Genomic DNA, 18,268 nt, shown 5'->3' with positions numbered 1-18,268 from the left:
CAGGAATATTATAATGCAACATCATTCCAAGACAAGGATTACATACCGAAGTAAGTTCTGAGGATGCGACCCATATTACATCGACAAGTAGAAGAATAACAATCCCAAGAGCCATTCGCCTGCGCTGAGTGAAACCACTGCTCTGAGAATTCATTCGGTTCATGATAAATACACACACCATTTGCAGTCTGTTTTTTAGAAAATACGGAGAGAATTTTTGTTTTTAATAACCATATAAAAATGAGAAAATTAGTATAACAGAAATATCTGTTTCAAAGTCACACAGCAAATAAAAGGTGCAAAATTTACCTTACTTTCAAGGCCTTTCTGAGATCTTCAAGAGCAATGCCCGAAAACTTGGCAGATCTGAGTCTAAACGGAGGTGAAGAACTCAGCGCACCTAAACGGAGGTGAAGAACTTTTTAATCATCTTTAAAATAAACGCAAATGAAAGAAATACACCAAAGAGTGTTAAATATAATTGACATTATTCTCTAGACTTCAAATTATACTCAGAGAAGTACACGGTACAGAAAAAAAAAAGCAATATTCAACAAACTGCATATTTAAGAGGAGCTAAATACTAGAAATAGCTTCTCCGAGTTTTATACAGAACTCCATTCGCCTCTCTCTCCAGAGGAATCCACCCCAGGGGACGTCTAGACACGCGTCTAAGTGTCTATTCTGCCCTTGATCGTCTCCAGTGGAGTTCGATTGAGAGAAAGTGATTTGCTCTGAGTCTTGGGGGGCACGTTTCCAATCACTCACGTGGTAAAGGGAAAGGATACTACACTCTTTTCCACCCACCTCTGTCACTATATCTAGATATTTTAGATGGAAATAGAAATTCACGAAAGCAGTGAGGAAACAGCTGTTAAAGGGAATCCTCCCTTTTTGGAGAGAGGGGGAAAAAAAAGTTAAGCCAGTGACGCCTCCCGGGGGAGTGAGTTAAAGCCCTTAAGGGGCGGTGCAGCAATAGCTCTCTTAATTGCCAGAGTCTGGATCCAGCTCGCTCTCCCCTGTCAGTCTCCCCCTCACTCCGCCCTACAGACCGTTACCATATTGGTCAAGGCACTTAGGCTGCCACCAAGGGCTGGAGGTGAGACTGTTCACGGGCACTCGGTCCCAGTTTGGGCTCCGGGTGCTTTCGGGGCCCTCCTGCCTACCTGGCCTTCCTGCCCCGCGATGGCGTCGTGGCGGCACCATTAGCGGACTCGGCCCGGCCCTGCCGCCTCCCAGCGCCACGGCCGCGGCCTTGGACTCACAGAGCCGTCGCGGCGCCTGACATCGCGCTGCTCTGGAGGTCCAGCCTCTGAAGCCGCGGTGCCCCTCCGGGCTAGGCTGCCGACGCCACCCAGCCCCACTCGGGCCGAGAGGGCGGGGAGCTGGCAAGGAAAAGAAACCTCACAGGCAGCGATGGCCGCGGAGGCCCGGAGCTGGACCCTAGCCCCGGCCCCGGCCCTGGCTCCGCCCCCGGCCGGTCAGCCAGCCCCGCGGTCCCGCCCCCCCGGCCCGAAGACGGTGGCGTAAGAGTTACGTCACGGCGGCGCGACGCTGGGCTGCTCGCGGGTATGTCTCCAGGCGGCTTCGGTGGCGCAGAGTGTGGAGACACAGCGGTGATGCTGGGGAGGAGCGGACCGTGTAAGAAGTGGAGCAGGGCACGGTAGAGAGAGGAAGGGGGAAGCGGACGTCCGTGGCTGGGCGGAGCGAAAGAAGAGGGAAGTGGCCGAGCCTCCGGATGACCCTGCACTAGAACAAGAGCCATCAATTCTATTTCTTACAAAGTTCGTCCACGAAACTTTTCGATATCCCTTTGTCGAGGAGAGGGCCTAAAAGCAAAGTGTCTTAGGAGAACTTTTGCTTTCTGGAAACTTTTGTATGTAAATCAGACCCCAGCTGTTGGAGTTACAAGCCGTGTCTCTAAGGCAAGCTACTTCACCTCCCAGGCCGTTTCCTTACCTGAGAAGTGGGTGTAATGAATAATACTTGCCTCATCTATTTTTTTTGTGAGTGTGCCAGGATTACATGAGTGTACAAATGTGAAGGTCTTAGATAATTCATAGCACATATAGTACAGCTCCTCAAGTGTTAGTAATTATAAAACTAGATTTTTCTTAACCATCTTTTGAATATCCCAAGAAAAAAATGCTTGGCCAGCGTCCTGATTTGTATTTAGAAAACAAAAACGAGGCAAAAAGGTTTTGTAACTTAACTAGGGTTGTCTACCACCAGTGCGATTATAACATCTTTATCAGATGCGAAGAAATTAAATTTTCTTACATCTGTAGTCATGATATGGTGTATTACTTACCTTTTAAATCTCCCGTTTACTGAAATTGAGTATGCATTCAAATGACAAAACAATACCAATGGGCTTTGTGTTTATCCATTCAGTTTCCAATAAACTATCAGCTTGAAGCACTTAATAAATCATTCAGAAACCTGTCACAGAGTAGAAAAACCTTAACCATATACTTGAAATTACTTTCCAGGGAGGATTTTGTTGCAGACATTAATCAAATTATTCCACCACCTGCTTTATTCTTTCTTTCATTAACTTTCTTTAAGGCATCAGGCTCATAAGATGTTTAAACATTTTTGCTAGATTTATGATATATAGACTGAAAAAATAATAGCATTATGAATAACCTCCTGTATCTAACAGGAACACTGGGTTCTAATTCTTAATCTGACCACAATTTGTTATGTAATCTTGAGGATTATTATTCTCTACTGTACCACAATTCCCCATCTATAAATATGCTGATACTGTTATCGGTTTCTTAAATAATACAAATAATAATTTGTAAATGTATGTAAATGTAAATTAACATTATTACCACCTATTTTCTGAGCATCTACTAAATGACAATGCTGCAACATTCCTGTGATGCAACAGGTAATTCTTGGCAGACTGTCTTCAAGTAGTCCCTAATCTTAGGTTCATTTTCTATTAACGTTTTTTCCCAGCACTCTCTGAAAGAAATTCCACTGGACTACTCTATAACAATAGACCTTGGTGTAGTTTCTGCTGTGACACCATATTGACCCTCAGCATTCCTTTCTTTTGTCCCCATATATTTTGTTTGTTTGCTTTTTGATTTTTCAATTTAGTTGACATTCGATATTATTTTATATTAGTTTCAGGTGTACAACATAGTGGTAAGACATTTACATAATTTACAGAGTGATCTCCCAATTAGTCTAGTATCCACCTGGGACTATACATAGTTATTACAAGATTATTGACTATATTCATTATGCTGTACTTTACATTTCTGTGACTATTTTGTAACTACCAATTTGCACTTCTCAATCTCTTCACCTTTTTCACTCAGCCTCCCAACCCTTATGACATATGAAGAATGAATAGAAGGGTGAGTAAAGAGGAAAGAGAAATTGGAAGGTTATTATGGGAGTTCTAAGAGAGATGACAGTGTTGTGGATAAGGAGTCATGAAAATATAGAGAAATGGACAGATTTGAAAGATAGATTTTGAAAATAGAACTTGCCGATAAATTGGTATTGACAGGAAGATTATTAAATATTGTCCCTACAAGAGGCAATCTGCATATTTTTCATTCCTAAGAGTACCTGAAACATACACATCTTTGTTGAATCAATAAAACTGGTTGAGCATGTAGAAATGTAGGGACCGAACAGAAATTACAAAACAGTATTTCGTACTGTATTATTACAGAATTATGTGTGTTATCTGTAACAGCCACTAAAGAATATCAAAGGTAAAAGTAGTCGTCAACTATTCCAGGTTGGGGGCAGGAGAAACATGAAATAGGATTAATAGGTGGCAAAGTGGATTAGAGTGCTACTTGATGCTGGTAAATGAGGTGAATTGAGAATCAACTAATGATAGGGTATAGCAACAAGAACCTGCCTCATAGGAGGTAGGGAAATATAAGTCCTGTTGAAAATATTCTTAATTTGCCTCCATAAATTTTATATATATATATATATATATATATATATATATATATATATATACACACACACACACACATACACACACATATATATATATATTAAGCATTGATCTATTGCATATATGGATAATATTAGGATAGATTTCAAAAGCAGAGTCTTGCAAAATCAAAAATACCTAGAGTGCTGCTTCACCTTCCAGAGTGCTCTTTATTGTGTTTTTAATGGATTTTAACTGCAGTTCAATTAAGATATAAATTAGGGACTTTTCAAAATCAGGAAGTTGAAGACCAGGCAGCCAAACCTCTCAGAAAAATTCTAATTTTAGAATGACCTTAACTTCAGCTTCTTCCCCCGCCAGAAGTTTTTCTCATTAATGGCTCCTTGGAGCAGCTGTTATCACTGAAACACTATGATTTTTGAGGTCATTAAGTATGAGAAGGACATGTGAAATAGGAAATTTTGAAAAATGTGGTTAGAATCCACTAAACTAAGCAAATGTTGAGATAATATTTTTTCCATAGACTATTTTTTTTTTAGAATGATTTTAGGTTCACAGAAAAATTGAGCAGAAAGTATAGAGTTCCCACATATCTCCTGGCCCCCTACCCATATCCTCCCCCTCTACCAACATGCTAAACCAGATTAAGATAGTATTTTAAATATGGTAATTTTACATACACACAATTTTTCCACGCCTCTCTTGTCTGATAAAAATAAACCAATTAAAAGATTGTTTTTCACAATGTGCATTTGTTTTTCAGTTTAGCATGATTGACCCTTCAGTTTCCCTCACAGGACAAGTCGATCACTCCACCAGGAGCTTTAAAACCAGCCTTCTGCATATTCCACACACGCTTTTCCTATTTTCAGTGTAATGTTTCAGCTGCCTTCCACCTACCACCTTTCCCACCAGACTTAAACTGTCAATCATCTTCTTCCTTAAATGAAAATAATAAATTTTCTGAAATTAATTGCATATCGTTCTGGATTTATTTGTCTGCATTTTATAATTGGTCAAATAAGGCCTGAACTTTGAAATGTAGTTTCATCATAAAGATTATATATAGAGTTAACCCAGCCCTTCCTCCTTCACTCCTTGGGGAAATCCGTGAGATAATTCAATATGAACATAGTAGGAATACAGAGCAAATTAGCAAAAATCTAGTGCTTTGATTAATTAGCTTGCTTTTTATCACATACCTACTCTGTGCCAGATATACTACTTGCTGCACAATAATAGATAAATCAGAAATAGCCCCTATCCTTGGGGAGTTTAGTCTAATGTCCTCAATGGGCTGATTTTACTCTCTTAAAGGACATTTGGCAACTTCTGGAGACATTTTTTGGTCCTCACAAGGGGATATCTAGTGAGTACTGCTAGATACCTATAATGCACAGGACAGCCCCCTTATAAAAAATGTCAATAGTGCCCCAAATAGCCCCAGCCCAAAATGTCAGTAGTGCTGAGGTTATGACATCTCTGCTCAATGAATGGAAATATGTTACTCCCAGATTTACTGAACAGTAAACTATATCCTCCATGGAGGTTTCCACCTCTGGGAATCCTCACTTAGAATGAAGTGTTTGTGGCCAATTTAGATGTCTTGAAGCTACAAACAGTAATAGGTCCAGACAACATTAGAAGGATGAACAAGGATGAGCAGCTGGTTTTGTTCACTGTAATGTTTTTAGATTCCAGTACGATATTCAACCTAGGGACCAATGTAGAATCACATGGGGAGTTTAAAAAACTTTTGATGACTAGACTGCACTCCTACTTTGGTATCCAATAGAGAGATGCAGGGCCCGACACAGATAGTTGATGGCTAACCATGGCCCTACAAGTGTGCTCTCTAGCATCCTCTCCCACTTTCTCTTCCTTTTCTCCTTCTCTCTTTCTTTCTTTTTCTTTCTTTGTTCCTTTCCTTCCATTTCTCCCTCCCTCCCTTTCTTATAGTCTTGTCATTTCATGAATGAGAATGTTGCCTTCTCAAGAAATGACCTACTAGGAAATTTCATCTCTACTTCTTTTTGTCCTCCCCTGACCTAATAAAATCCTAACCATTTAACAGGTACTAAATAATTGGTGTTTAAGAGAAAGACAGATCCATATCTTAATATAAAAGCCCTGACTGTAGAGATAGGAAGAGAGAGAGGCATCAAATATGTCATAAGATGGCAACTAAACACAATTTAATGGGTCAGAAGAGAAAAATGCTACATCAACTATTATTGAAACAATTGGTGCAATTTGAATATAGACTGTACATTAGATGGCAATATTATCAAAAGTTAAATATACTGTATTTGGTCATTATTCTGTGGTTATGTAAGACAATGTTCTTGTTCATAGGAGATACACCAGGAAAGAGTAAAGAGTTATGGTATCTGCAACTTACTCTTAAATGGTTCAACAATATGAATAGTAGTAATAATAATGTATGTGTATGTGCATTTATATGTATGCATAGCTGTAAACATTTATATGTATGTATAGCTATAAAGAGATAGTGATAAAGTAAACATGATAGAATGCTAACGATTAGAGAATCCAGAGGACAAGTGTATGAGAGATCATTGTGCTATTATTGGCAATTGTTCTATACACTTTTTCAAAGTAAAGAATTTAAAAATTATATATATAAAATATTGTACAAAAAATTAACTTTGGCTTGACGGTTGCTTGAATGCACACAGAAAACAAAAGTGAATGATAGTTTCCTGGAATGGAAATTACACCTCTGCCAGATGGCTATAAACATGATTTACTTATGTAGCTACATCAAAGTTCATGTGTGAGATGGAATTAAGCCAATTAAGGAAGTGTTGTGCTTTTCTTACTAGGCAACATATGCCAAAGCGACATTTGGATGAAAGCCTATGAAACTGGAATGGAGAGATTCTCTAACTTCCTGCTCCAGCTGAAGGGACAGTGTATAATTGCTTATTCCTGCGCTGTCAAGAGAAAATTTACTTTTCCATTCTTCCTCAAACCTCTAACATGGTAGATCATAGAAGAACGTGGTTAAGGTAAATGTCAGAGGCCTTAGGGTGAAATGCCTAATTCTTTTTTCCATCCCTCACCTCAAGTCCTTAAAATGTTCTGACTTCTAGTCCAGTGCTAATTCTTTTAGATTGCTAGTTTAATTTTTTTCTGCATGGCACTCCTCAATATTCTGTATTTCTTCAAAGGTTTCTATACTTCCAACACCTGAGATTCTAAAAGTTCTAACGTGATCTAGAATGATCCTGACTATTATATGTTCTTATCATCTCGTAATAGTTAAGAAGTCAACTACTCATCATCCCCATCACCCCAAGTTTGGAGCATCACTGATTGTTTGATTCATTGGGTCATTTAACAAATATTTAATGAGTGCCAAACCTCCTTCTCTCCCAACCTTTCACCATCTCAGTAAATGGACCTACCATTCACCCCACCCCTGCACACACACACACACACACACACACACACACGCGCGCACACACACACTCTCTCTCTCTCTCTCTCTCTCATCACTCTTTATGCTCCTACTTTGCTTTATACCTTTTTCATAGCACTTACCACTAATCGAAAATACAGTATATATTTATTTATTTGTTTGCTTTCAATCAGAATATCAGCTCTGTGAGTACAGAAACTTTTTCTGTCCCGTTCACTGCTGCATCCCTAGCAACTAGGTCAGTATCTAAAGGATAGAAGAAACTCAGTTAGTAAATACTAATACATCAGTAAATACTGATGGAATGGATGCATGACAAATTCTCCCTGACAAATTTTAATGAAGCCCCCTGCTCCAGAGTAGCTGGCCTGCAGTTAATGTTGTTGGAGCCATCGTCCTCAACTTTTCAGAACTCTTGTAGTTATTGTTCCCTGGGAGCTCTTAAAGTCCAGGAATAAAAGAGAATAGAGAAAGAGATTAACAGTTTGAAGGAGATCCATTTACTTTTCATGTTTTGCATTACACATTTGTGGTAGAGTAGGCACCCAAATGCATGAGATCATCGGAGATGTTCGAAAAGGCAATCATGACAAAAAATATATTCTTCACTGGACTTACATAGCCTGAGATTCTACTCTTAATGGATTGAATTATTAAGTCATCTACATGAAGGTATTAATTCTTCTTCAATTATTCAGGCCATTAATAAGTGTTTAATGAATAATGTTCTCTATCTTCAGTGCCTGGCACATGACTTTCACATATATGTATTCAATACATATTTGTTAAATAAATGGACTTCCCTCTTTGAGTTTACTACCTCATTATCTTGCCATTCACTTAAGTCTCTATTCTGTATGTTTTCTTTTCCACTTAAAACTCTGATAGTTCTTAATTAAATCGTATGCCTGGATTTTTTTTCCAGAAATAAATATGCTAGCTACTCGTTAACAGCAAAGACCTTGACACCTGAGTTGAAGGGCACAGATGATTTTCTAAATCCAATCTCTTCAGCCTAACATTCAAATTTGCCAAGCGACTGATTCTGGTTCATGTGTTCCAAATGTATCTGCCCAACTTCCCAGCCTGAGCCCTCCATTGCAAGGTGGCTAGCCTCCCCACTTATCTCTATGCCATTTTTATTTTCACCTTTGTAACTGCTCACATGTTTCTCCACACACTTCATTCTCAACCTTAGGAAATGACACTCATTCTTGAAGGTTTGGATCTAGAAACAACCCCTCCATAGATCCATCTTAGATCATACTAAGCTAATTAATCTCTCCTCCGAAATGCAATAGCAAGAAGTATTAGTACCACTTGTTTGAACACATAATTACATATTATCCTGGGTCATAATCTAATTCTTCCTGTGTTTATCTTTTCTCTCCAGCTTGACTATATAAGCAGGGAACATGTTTTATTTTTCTCATGTATTTCTTCTGTATTTCACACAGAGCCCAGCTGGTTGCTTTTATACAATATTAGAGCTCAATTAGTACTTGTTGAAGGTTTGGTTAAAGCCAAAGATGAATTCCAGTTCTTGGCATTGATAGTAAGATGTCACATTGCTCTTGTTTCTAGACTGAAGAGGAGACGAAGCTGACATGAGACATGATGGTGATCTTCTTTTCTTATTCTCTCTGAAGTCAGCCCTCACCAAATATGGCTTGGTTTCCTTCAGAAATACAGTGAAAACAATCACAGCATCATATTAAATAATTTGAATTTTTAAAGCATATTTTATATATAAGTTGTCTTGGTAACAAAATTACTTAATCTTTCAACAACTAAAAATAAAACCTTCAGATATATTAAAAATTAAGTTGATACTCCACCACTGGATCTGTCTATATATTATCAAAGTAAGTGTTGAATGCCTAATTTCAGGTCTGGAGCATCTTCTCATACCTGAAGCAAGGGAGCTATCAAAGATTACTTGGTCATGTTGAAAAGATTCAGGAGCAACTTCACAAAGTTCCTACTAACAAAAGATGGGACAATTTGAGCAAAATCAGAATAGTAATTGCAATAAATTTTGATATACTAAGTCGGACCTGGGGAGGACAGCTTCTTCCCATGAGGCCTGCTAGATAAAGCCTTGTAATTGCCTGTGGTCAGGCTTGAAAGGTCATACACAGGATATTGGCCTGCAGCCTGGCTCTTTACCTCCTATTGGAGGCAGTACTACATTGCCAACTGTTGACTTTGGATATGGCCATATGACTTGCTTTGGCTAACAAGATGAGATATGAGTGATGATAAATAAGCTAAATAAATATTTATTATTATATGCCACTGAGATTCTTTAATCTTTTTTTATATGCTAATAGTTAACTGATACAACCTCCATTTTGCAACCCCTAATTTTTTTTTCTAGGCGAGGCAACCCTTGGTTGACCTCACAGATTGCAAGGAACTTGTCAGCTTACAATCCTTTACTTTTTTTTATTTTTCATGCCTACAGCACCTGGTCTTCGTAGGTGGTCTCCCATCCAAGTACTTACTAGGCCCCACCCTGCTTAGCTTCCAAGATCAGATAGGATCAAGTTTATTCAGGGTAGCATGGTCATAGACTGCAATCCCAAATTAATTAATGGATCTAGGGAATAATTGTCAATGGCTGCGGACATCACAAAACAAAAAACAACCTGATATGACATGCGTCCTGATAAAGTATACACCACCATGTACGAAATAGCTTTGCCATGCATCAAACCTGAAATTAATCAATCCTCTTGATCTAACCATCAGTTTGCAGAAAACACAGGTGATAGGAAAATATATTCAACAACACTAAAATCTAGACTGTAGGAAACTCAGGACAATTAATACAGTTTCTTAAATAATTTGAAAGGGAGAAAAAAAGGAAGAGGAAACTATAGTGAAGGATTTTTAGAGAAACAAAAATCAATTGCCATATATGGACCTTACTTAGATCCAGGTTGAAGCAAAATGTTTTTAAAAATTATGAGACAATAAAGATTAATTGTGGCGTTTGGAAAAACATGGTGAAGTGAAAGACGTCCCCAGATCTCTTCCCTTGAAACGACAATAAGCTGAACATCTAAAACTCAGCAACAACAAAAAATCCAAACTGCACACCAACACATCTGAGCATGGGATCTGCACATAAGAGCTACCACAGGTCAGAACCCCCGGCGGTGGACTGAGGGAAAGAAATAAACTGCCTATCACAGGCAAGGAGCTCCCTGTAGGAGGAGGGGTAAGGGAGAAAATGCAATGAGTTCCCTGAACAGCATTGCCTGGGAGAGTTGTGAGTTCCACGCAGCCAGCGGCAAGGCCCACTCATCAGGGCAGAAAGCAGAGAGGAGAGAGAGGTCAGCAGAGAAACAACAGTTGATTTTTACCAGCTGTCGTTGCAAAACCGAGGCTGAGCCGCAGGCCCCAACCTCAAACCCAGAGAGCCTCATCCCCATACCCTCCGAGACCAATCACCACGGAGCCTCAGGGGAATCTGAGCAAATGCTACTGAAACTGTCGCTAACACTGACAGGAACTGAAATGCAGGGTAGCGAGTGTGATTAAATAACTACAAGAAAATATAAAGGCATTATTAAGGCTTTATATAAAGCAGGGATCCAAGAGGCTTAGACGCCACCTACTAGAAACCAAAAGAAAAGCACCTTCTTCGCAACAGGCTTAAGAGAGACCTTTATATAATAAATCTTCTTTTGGAATAAAAAGCAGAATACATTTCCATTAATGCTGAAGCAAAGTGTTATACCATTTAACACTATGAACAACCAAGGGGACAAGGCATCTCAGAAAGAAAGAGAAAAACCTCCAGAAAATAAGTTTACAGACATAGAAATATGCAATTTAAATGACAGTGAATTCAGGATGGTACTGCTGAAAAAACTCAGTGAGTTCTGAAATGAGTCATATCAAGAATTTCAGGAATTGAAAAAAACAACTACATGAGCAGAATGAGTTCTTTAGTAAGGAGGTCGAAACTCTCAAAAAGAACCGAATAGATCTTCTGGAAATAAAAAACACACTACGAGAGTTGAAAAATTAAATAGCAAGCTTGGGAAATAGAGTCGACCAAATGGAGGAAAGGATCAGTGATATCGAAGACAGAAATCTAGAAATAAAGCAGAAAGAAAAAGAGAGAAACCAAAGAATAAAAAATAATGAAAGAGAAATACAAGAACTAGCTGACAGGAGAGGAAACATAAGAATAATAGGCATATTGAAGGCAAGGAAAAGGAGCAGGAACTAGAAAGCATTTTCAGATAAATAGTTGACGAGAATTTCCCAAATCTAAGGAATGAGCTGGAGCTTAGAATTCAAGAAGTCAACAGAACACCCAATTATCTCAACCCAAAAAGGCCTTCACAGGGACACATTGTATTAAAATTATCAAAAATCAATGATAAAGACAGAATTCTCAGGGCAGCCAGGGAGAAAAAAATGGTAACTTATAAAGAATAACCTATGAGATTGTTATCGGACTTCTCAGCACAAATCTTAGAAGCCAGAAAGGAATGGAATCACATATTCAAAATATTAAGTGAAAGGAACTACCAGCCTAGAATAATGTATCCAGCTAAAATTCTCCTTTAGATATGAAGGAGAAATAAAGACCTTTCCAGACATACAAAAATTGGGAGAATTCTCCACTACGAGGCCTGCACTACAGGAAATACTGAAAGAGGTCAGCTTGCCTAAAACAAAAACCACACACACACAAAACACACACACACACACACACACACACACACACACACACAATTAGGAGTAAAGTGACTATCAGGCAAATAGAAGCAGAGGAGTGCAACCCTTACTAAGAACAGGGCATTATAAGCTTAAACAATAAGAAGACAATTGCTATAGTAGTACAGTAATGAACATTCAGCATACATAGGGACAATTTGAGAAAACAATGACTGAAAAGAGGGGGATTCGAAGATCCAAATTCGCAAAGGGGAATGGAGATAAGGCAAGCACAGAAGAAAATGGACGACTGTATATCTATAATTATCCTTTACATATTCGTAATGGTCACCACACACCAAAGATTCAGAACTAAAATATATAACATAAAACAAGAAGAACCAGAGGAGAAACCCACAAAAGCCACCAAAATAAAGAAAACAGAAACACAAGGACAAGGAAGCAATGGAAACACCGAGCTACCAGAAAGCAAAAGATAAAATGGCTATAAGAAGACCTCATATTTCAATAATCCCCCTAAATGAAAATGGACTGAACTCACCAATAAAAAGGCACAGAGTTGCAGAAAGGATCAAGAATCAAAACCCAATCATATACTGCCTCCAGGAGACATATCTCAGCTCCAAAGACAAATATAGACTCGAAGTGGAAGGATGGAAAATGATATTTCAAGCGAACGGCATTCAGAGAAAAGTGAGAGTGGCTGTACTAATATCAGATGATATAGACTTTAAAATAAAAAAGGTAAAGAAAGATACTGAGAGACACTTCACAATGATAAAAGGAATCATATACCAAGAAGACATGACACTTATTGATATCTATGCTCCCAATCAGAGAGCCCCAAAATATGTAAAGCAGTTACTAACAGAACTAAAGGGAGAAACAGACCAAAACACTATTTAGTAGGGGACCTAAATACCCCATTGTCAAATATGGACAGATCATCCAAACATAAAATCAGTAAAGAAATAACATCCTTAAATGATACATTAGAACGACTGGACATAATTGACATTTACAGAGCCTTCTATCCCAAAACAGCTGCTTATACCTTCTTCTCTAGTGCACATGGAACATTCTCAAGAATCGACCGCATTCTGGGACACAGATATAGCCTCAACAAATATAAGAGGGTTGAAATCATACCAACCATATTCTTTGATCTTAATGCTTTGAAACTACAGATCAATTGCAAAAAGAAAGTGGGAAGAACTACAAATACAAGGGAATTAAACAACATGCTACTGAAGAATAATTGGGCCAGAGAAGAAATAAAAGAGAGATCAAGAGATACATAGAAATGAATGATAGTGATACTAAAACATAGCAAAACTTTTGGGACACAGTAAAAGCAATCATAAGAGGAAAGTTCATATCATTACAGGCCTATCTCCAAAAACAAGAATGAGCCCAAATAAACAACCTAACGCTTCATCTTTAAAAACTAGAAAAGGAAGAACAAATGAAGCCTAAAGTCAGCAGAAGGAAAGAAATCATCTAAATTAGAGCAGAAATAAATGAAATTGAAAACAAAAAAATAATAGAGAAAATAAATGCAACGAAGAGGTGGTTCTTTGAGAAGGATAACAAAATTGACAACTCCCTGGCTAGACTCACTAAAGAAAAAAGAGAAAGGACACAAATAAACAAAATTAGGGATGAAAGAGGGGAAATTATGACAGACACTGCAGAAATACAAAGGATCATATAAGAATACTATGAAAAAGTATATAACACCAAATTTAATAACTTAGAAGAAATGGACCAGTATTTACAGAAATACAACCTTCCTAGACTGAATCAAGAAGAACGGGAAAATAAATAGACCAATCAGCAGTATGGAAATGAAATAATTATCAAAAACTTACCAAAAAGTAAAAGTTCAAGACCAGATGGCTTCACCAGTGAATTATACCAAATATTCAAAGACTTAATACCCACTCTCCTCAAATTCTTTCGAAAAATCAAAGAGGAGGCAATACTTCTCAACACATTTTATGAGGCCGATATTACCCTGATACCAAAACCTAGCAAAGATAACACACAAAAAGAAAACTACACACCAATATCTCTCATGAACACAGATGCAAAAATCCTAAATAAGATACTAGCAAACCAAATACAGCAACATATTAAAAAGATTATACATCACGATCAAGTGGGCTTCATCCCAGGGGCACCGGGATGGTTCAACATATGCAAATCGAATAACGTGATACACCACATAAACAAATTAAAAAATAAGAATCATATGATCATATCAATAGATGCAGATAAAAGCCTTTGACCAGATACAGCATCTATTTGTGATCAAAATACTTAACACAATTGGTATAGAAGGAAAGTACTTTAACATAATAAAGGCCATATATAACAAACCCTCAACCAACATTATACTTAATGGTGAAAAACTTAAAACCTTCCCTCTAAGATTAGGAACAAGGCAGGGCTGTCCACTATCGCCACTGTTATTCAGTATAACATTGGAGTTCCTAGTGAGTGCAATCAGGCAAGAGACAGATATAAAAGTCATCCAAATAGGAAACAAAAAGTCAAACTGTCACTATTTGCGGATGACATGATTCTCTACATAGAAAACCCTAAGGACTCCACAAGAACACTACTAGAAACAATAACCAAATACAGTAAAGTTTCTGGATACAAAAATCAACATTCAAAAATCCATAGCATTCCTATACTCTAATAACTAAGTGTCAGAAAAAGAAGTGAAAAAAATAATTCCTTTTGCAATTGCAACAAAAATAAAATACCTAGAAATAAGTTTAACGAAACATGAAAGACCTGTCAAATGAAAACTGCAGGACCCTATTAAAAGAAATCGAAGAAGATACAAAGAAATGGAAAGATATTCTGTGTTCTTGGATTGGAAGAATCAACGTAGTTAAAATGACCATATTATCTAAAGCATTATGCAGATTTAATGCAATCCCTTCAAAATGCATTTTTTAAAGAAATAGATCAAGAGATCATGAGATTTGTATGGAAACACAAAAGATCCTGAATTGCCAAAGCCATCCTTAGAAAAAAGAATGAGGCTGCAGGCATCACTCTGCTCAACTTCAAATTATGCTACAAAGTGACAGTCATCAAAACGGCATGATATTGGCACACGGACCAGTGGAACAGAATCGAGAGGCCAGAAACCTATATTCATGTAGGCAAATAATCTTCAACAAAAAAGCCAACAACATACAATAGAGAAAGTAAAGCCTCCTCAGTCAATGGTGCTGGGAAAACTGGAAAGCCACCTGCAAAAGAATGAAACTAGGCTGCTGTTTATCACCAAATACCAAAATGAACTCAAAATGGATTAAGGACCTGAATATAAGACTTGAAATAATAAAATGCGTAGAAGAAAACATAGGAACTAAACTCAAGGACCTTGGACTTAAAGAGGATTTTATGAATTTGACCTCAAAAGCAAGAGAAGTAATAGCTAAAATAAACTAAGGGGACTACATCACACTAAAAAGCTTCTGCTCAGCAAAAGAAATTGTCAACAATGTAAAGAAACAACCACCTGAATGGGAAAATATATTTGCCAGCAACACCTCCGATGAAGGCCTAAAATCCAAAATATAGAAAGAACTCATATGACTCAATAACAACAGAAAAACAAATGATCCAATTAAAAACTGGGCAGAGGACCTGAACAGACACTTCTCCTTAGAGGGTATACAAATGGCCAACAAATATTTGAAATGATGCTCCATATCACTAGCTATTAGGGAAATGTATATCAAATTCACAATGAGATACCATCTCACACCTGTTAAAAATAGCTATATTCAACAGGACAAGTAATAACAAATGTTGGAGAGGATGCGGAGAAAAAGGAACCCTTATACACTGCTGATGGGACTGCAAATTGGTACAGCCATTATGGAAAACAGTATGGAGGTTCTTCAAAAAAAACCTAAGAATTGATCTACCATATGATCCAGCAATCCCTCTACTGGATATTTACTCCAAAGACTTGAAAATCCCTATCCAAAAAGATATTTGCACACTGATGTTCACAGCAGCATTATTCACAGTGGCCAGGACATGGAAGCAACTGAAGTGTTCTATGATAGATGATTGGCTAAAGAAGCAGTGGTACCTATATACGATGGAATATTACTCAGCCATTAGAAGAGATGAAATACTGCCATTTGCGACAACATAGATGGACCTCAAAATAATCATGCTAAGCAAAATAAGCCAGACAGAAAAAGTTGAAAATCACATGATATCACTTATATGTGAGATATAACCCTAAAAGCAACAAATGGACAGGACAAACAAATAGAGACTCATGGACATGGACTATAGTGGTTACCAGAAGATGGCTGGAGGCCCGGGGCTGAGGTGGAGACTGGTAGGTGGGGTAGGGGTCAAATATGTGGTGACAGAAAGAATTCTAACTATGGGAGGTGAATACACCGTGTAAATATATATATGCTTATTGTTAAATTGTACAGTTGAAACTTATTTAGTATTTCGTTAACCAATGTCACTATAAAAAAATAAATAATTAAAAAATTTTTAAAAAGATTGTGATTTGAACACTGGATATTTGATATTTTATGGAATTATTGCTAATTATTTTAGGAGTGATAATGGTTTTGTGGTTGTTCCACTTTATTCTATTGTAGCATAATAAATAATCCCAAGGTTAGTGGCTTAAAATAACAGTTTAGTAAATCTTAACTGTGGGTCAGGAATTTGAGCAAGGGTTGTTGTATAATTCTTCTGTTCCATGAGGCGCTGAAACCAAAGGGCAACCAGTGCGGGGCTCATGCTGCCTGCGCTGCTGAGTCAATAGTCCAACACAAGAGTTGCGATATTTAGAATAAGCTTTTTTTGTCAGGGCACCGGTGATCTGAGAAGGCAGCAGGTTAACACCTTCAAAACTGCCTTGACTTCTCAGTCTGGCTTAGGTTATTTAAGGGAAAATCTGAGCATTAGTCCAGGGGCTATGTTAAGATTCCAGCGGAGTCTGTCGTGCTTTAGGAAGCCATTCCTCTGGCAACGTGGTCCTCCCGTGGCATTAGCAACCCAGGAACAAAGATGGGAGTCATCTAGAAAAATTGCTGGACCAGAAGGATTGTGATTGGTAAGCACGAGGGCATTAATCATATGTTTTGTGGCAATTTTCTATGTTAGGGGATGTTCAAACTCTGGGTTAAGATGCTGGGGACAAGCCATTGTTAAGCTATAGGGCAAGGAAAAGTGAAGCCGGGGATGCTGTGAGCCCTCAACAACAGAGGTCTCAACTAGGCCCTTCTTCAGTACCATCTGAAATCATTCAATGGTATTCAATTGGCAGATGGACAATTCTAGAGGGTCCAAGATGATTTTATTTTTTGTGCCTCGGAGAGGAAGAATGAAAGGGTTGGCTCAGTTCAGACTTTTGACCAGAGTACCTACGTATGGTGTCTTCGACCTATCAGTTTCAAGGTTGTCAGACTTTATATGACAGCTCAGGGCTCTCAGAGAATGTGTCTCAAGAAATCCAGATGAAAGCTTCAAGGCTTCTTAAGATCTAATGCTGGAAATGCTTTAATGATGCTTCTGTCACATTCTACTAGTCAAGCAAGTCTACGGCTGAGATTCAAGGTGAAGGGAATTAGGATCCACCTCTCAATGAAAGGAGTGGTAAAAAATATGGGGCCATTTATAATCCATCACTGTAGTTTTGTTTTTAAAAGAAGATGCCTTATTTTTTAGAGATATACACAAAAGTATTTACAGATGAACGGTATGATGTCTGGTATTGACTTCAAAATAATTGGATTAAGGAGGGAATAAGGGTATAGATGAAACAAGATAAGCCCTAAATTTATCATTGTGGGATCTGGATGGTAGGTACCTGAGAGTTCATTGTATTTTTCTCTTTTTATAAAGGTTTAAAATTATCTATAAAAATAAACCTACTATAAAAAAGTAAAGGTTAAGCTTTTTATTTACCCCTAGTAAGTGTTAACCTACTGCCTTCTCAGATCAACTCTGTAATATGACAGAAAAGACCACCAGAAACATCTCTGGTATTATGTAGTTGATGTATCTTTATTAATATTAAACCCTGAGAGAGCCTAAACAAATTGCTATTGTGGATAGGAACTCAGACATTTGGAATATGAAGGAGAAAATTTAATTTCCTAAAATTACTGATG

At 37.9% G+C, this 18,268-nt stretch overlaps 1 protein-coding gene and 1 pseudogene across 4 annotated transcripts in view; both read right to left on the bottom strand.

Annotated features, from left to right (window-relative positions):
- SLC35F5 (solute carrier family 35 member F5) overlaps positions 1 to 1,430 on the bottom strand; it is a 34,110-nt gene extending 32,680 nt beyond the window's left edge. The window contains exons 1-3 of one of the 4 annotated variants that reach the window (XM_039874514.1): positions 1,167 to 1,430; positions 310 to 400; positions 47 to 188 (exon numbers count right to left, since the gene is read on the bottom strand). In XM_039874514.1, coding sequence (XP_039730448.1) covers positions 47 to 188; positions 310 to 400; positions 1,167 to 1,206 — 273 coding nt within the window. In that variant the 5' untranslated portion in view covers positions 1,207 to 1,430. Of the gene's footprint in view, positions 1 to 46; positions 189 to 309; positions 401 to 807; positions 938 to 1,166 lie in introns of those variants that run through there. The other 3 variants (XM_039874516.1, XM_039874517.1, XM_039874515.1) reach the window with 3 other exon arrangements.
- An 8,413-nt stretch (positions 1,431 to 9,843) lies between these two features.
- LOC120612030 (uncharacterized) lies at positions 9,844 to 9,962 on the bottom strand (annotated as a pseudogene).
- Positions 9,963 to 18,268: the final 8,306 nt, after the last annotated feature.

The sequence above is a fragment of the Pteropus medius genome, unplaced genomic scaffold (genome assembly GCF_902729225.1).
Source record: "Pteropus medius unplaced genomic scaffold, Ma_sr-lr_union100, whole genome shotgun sequence".
Lineage (NCBI taxonomy): Eukaryota > Metazoa > Chordata > Mammalia > Chiroptera > Pteropodidae > Pteropus > Pteropus medius.
Note: the sequence above shows the minus strand (reverse complement) of the source record. Positions and strands in the feature narration are given on the sequence as shown.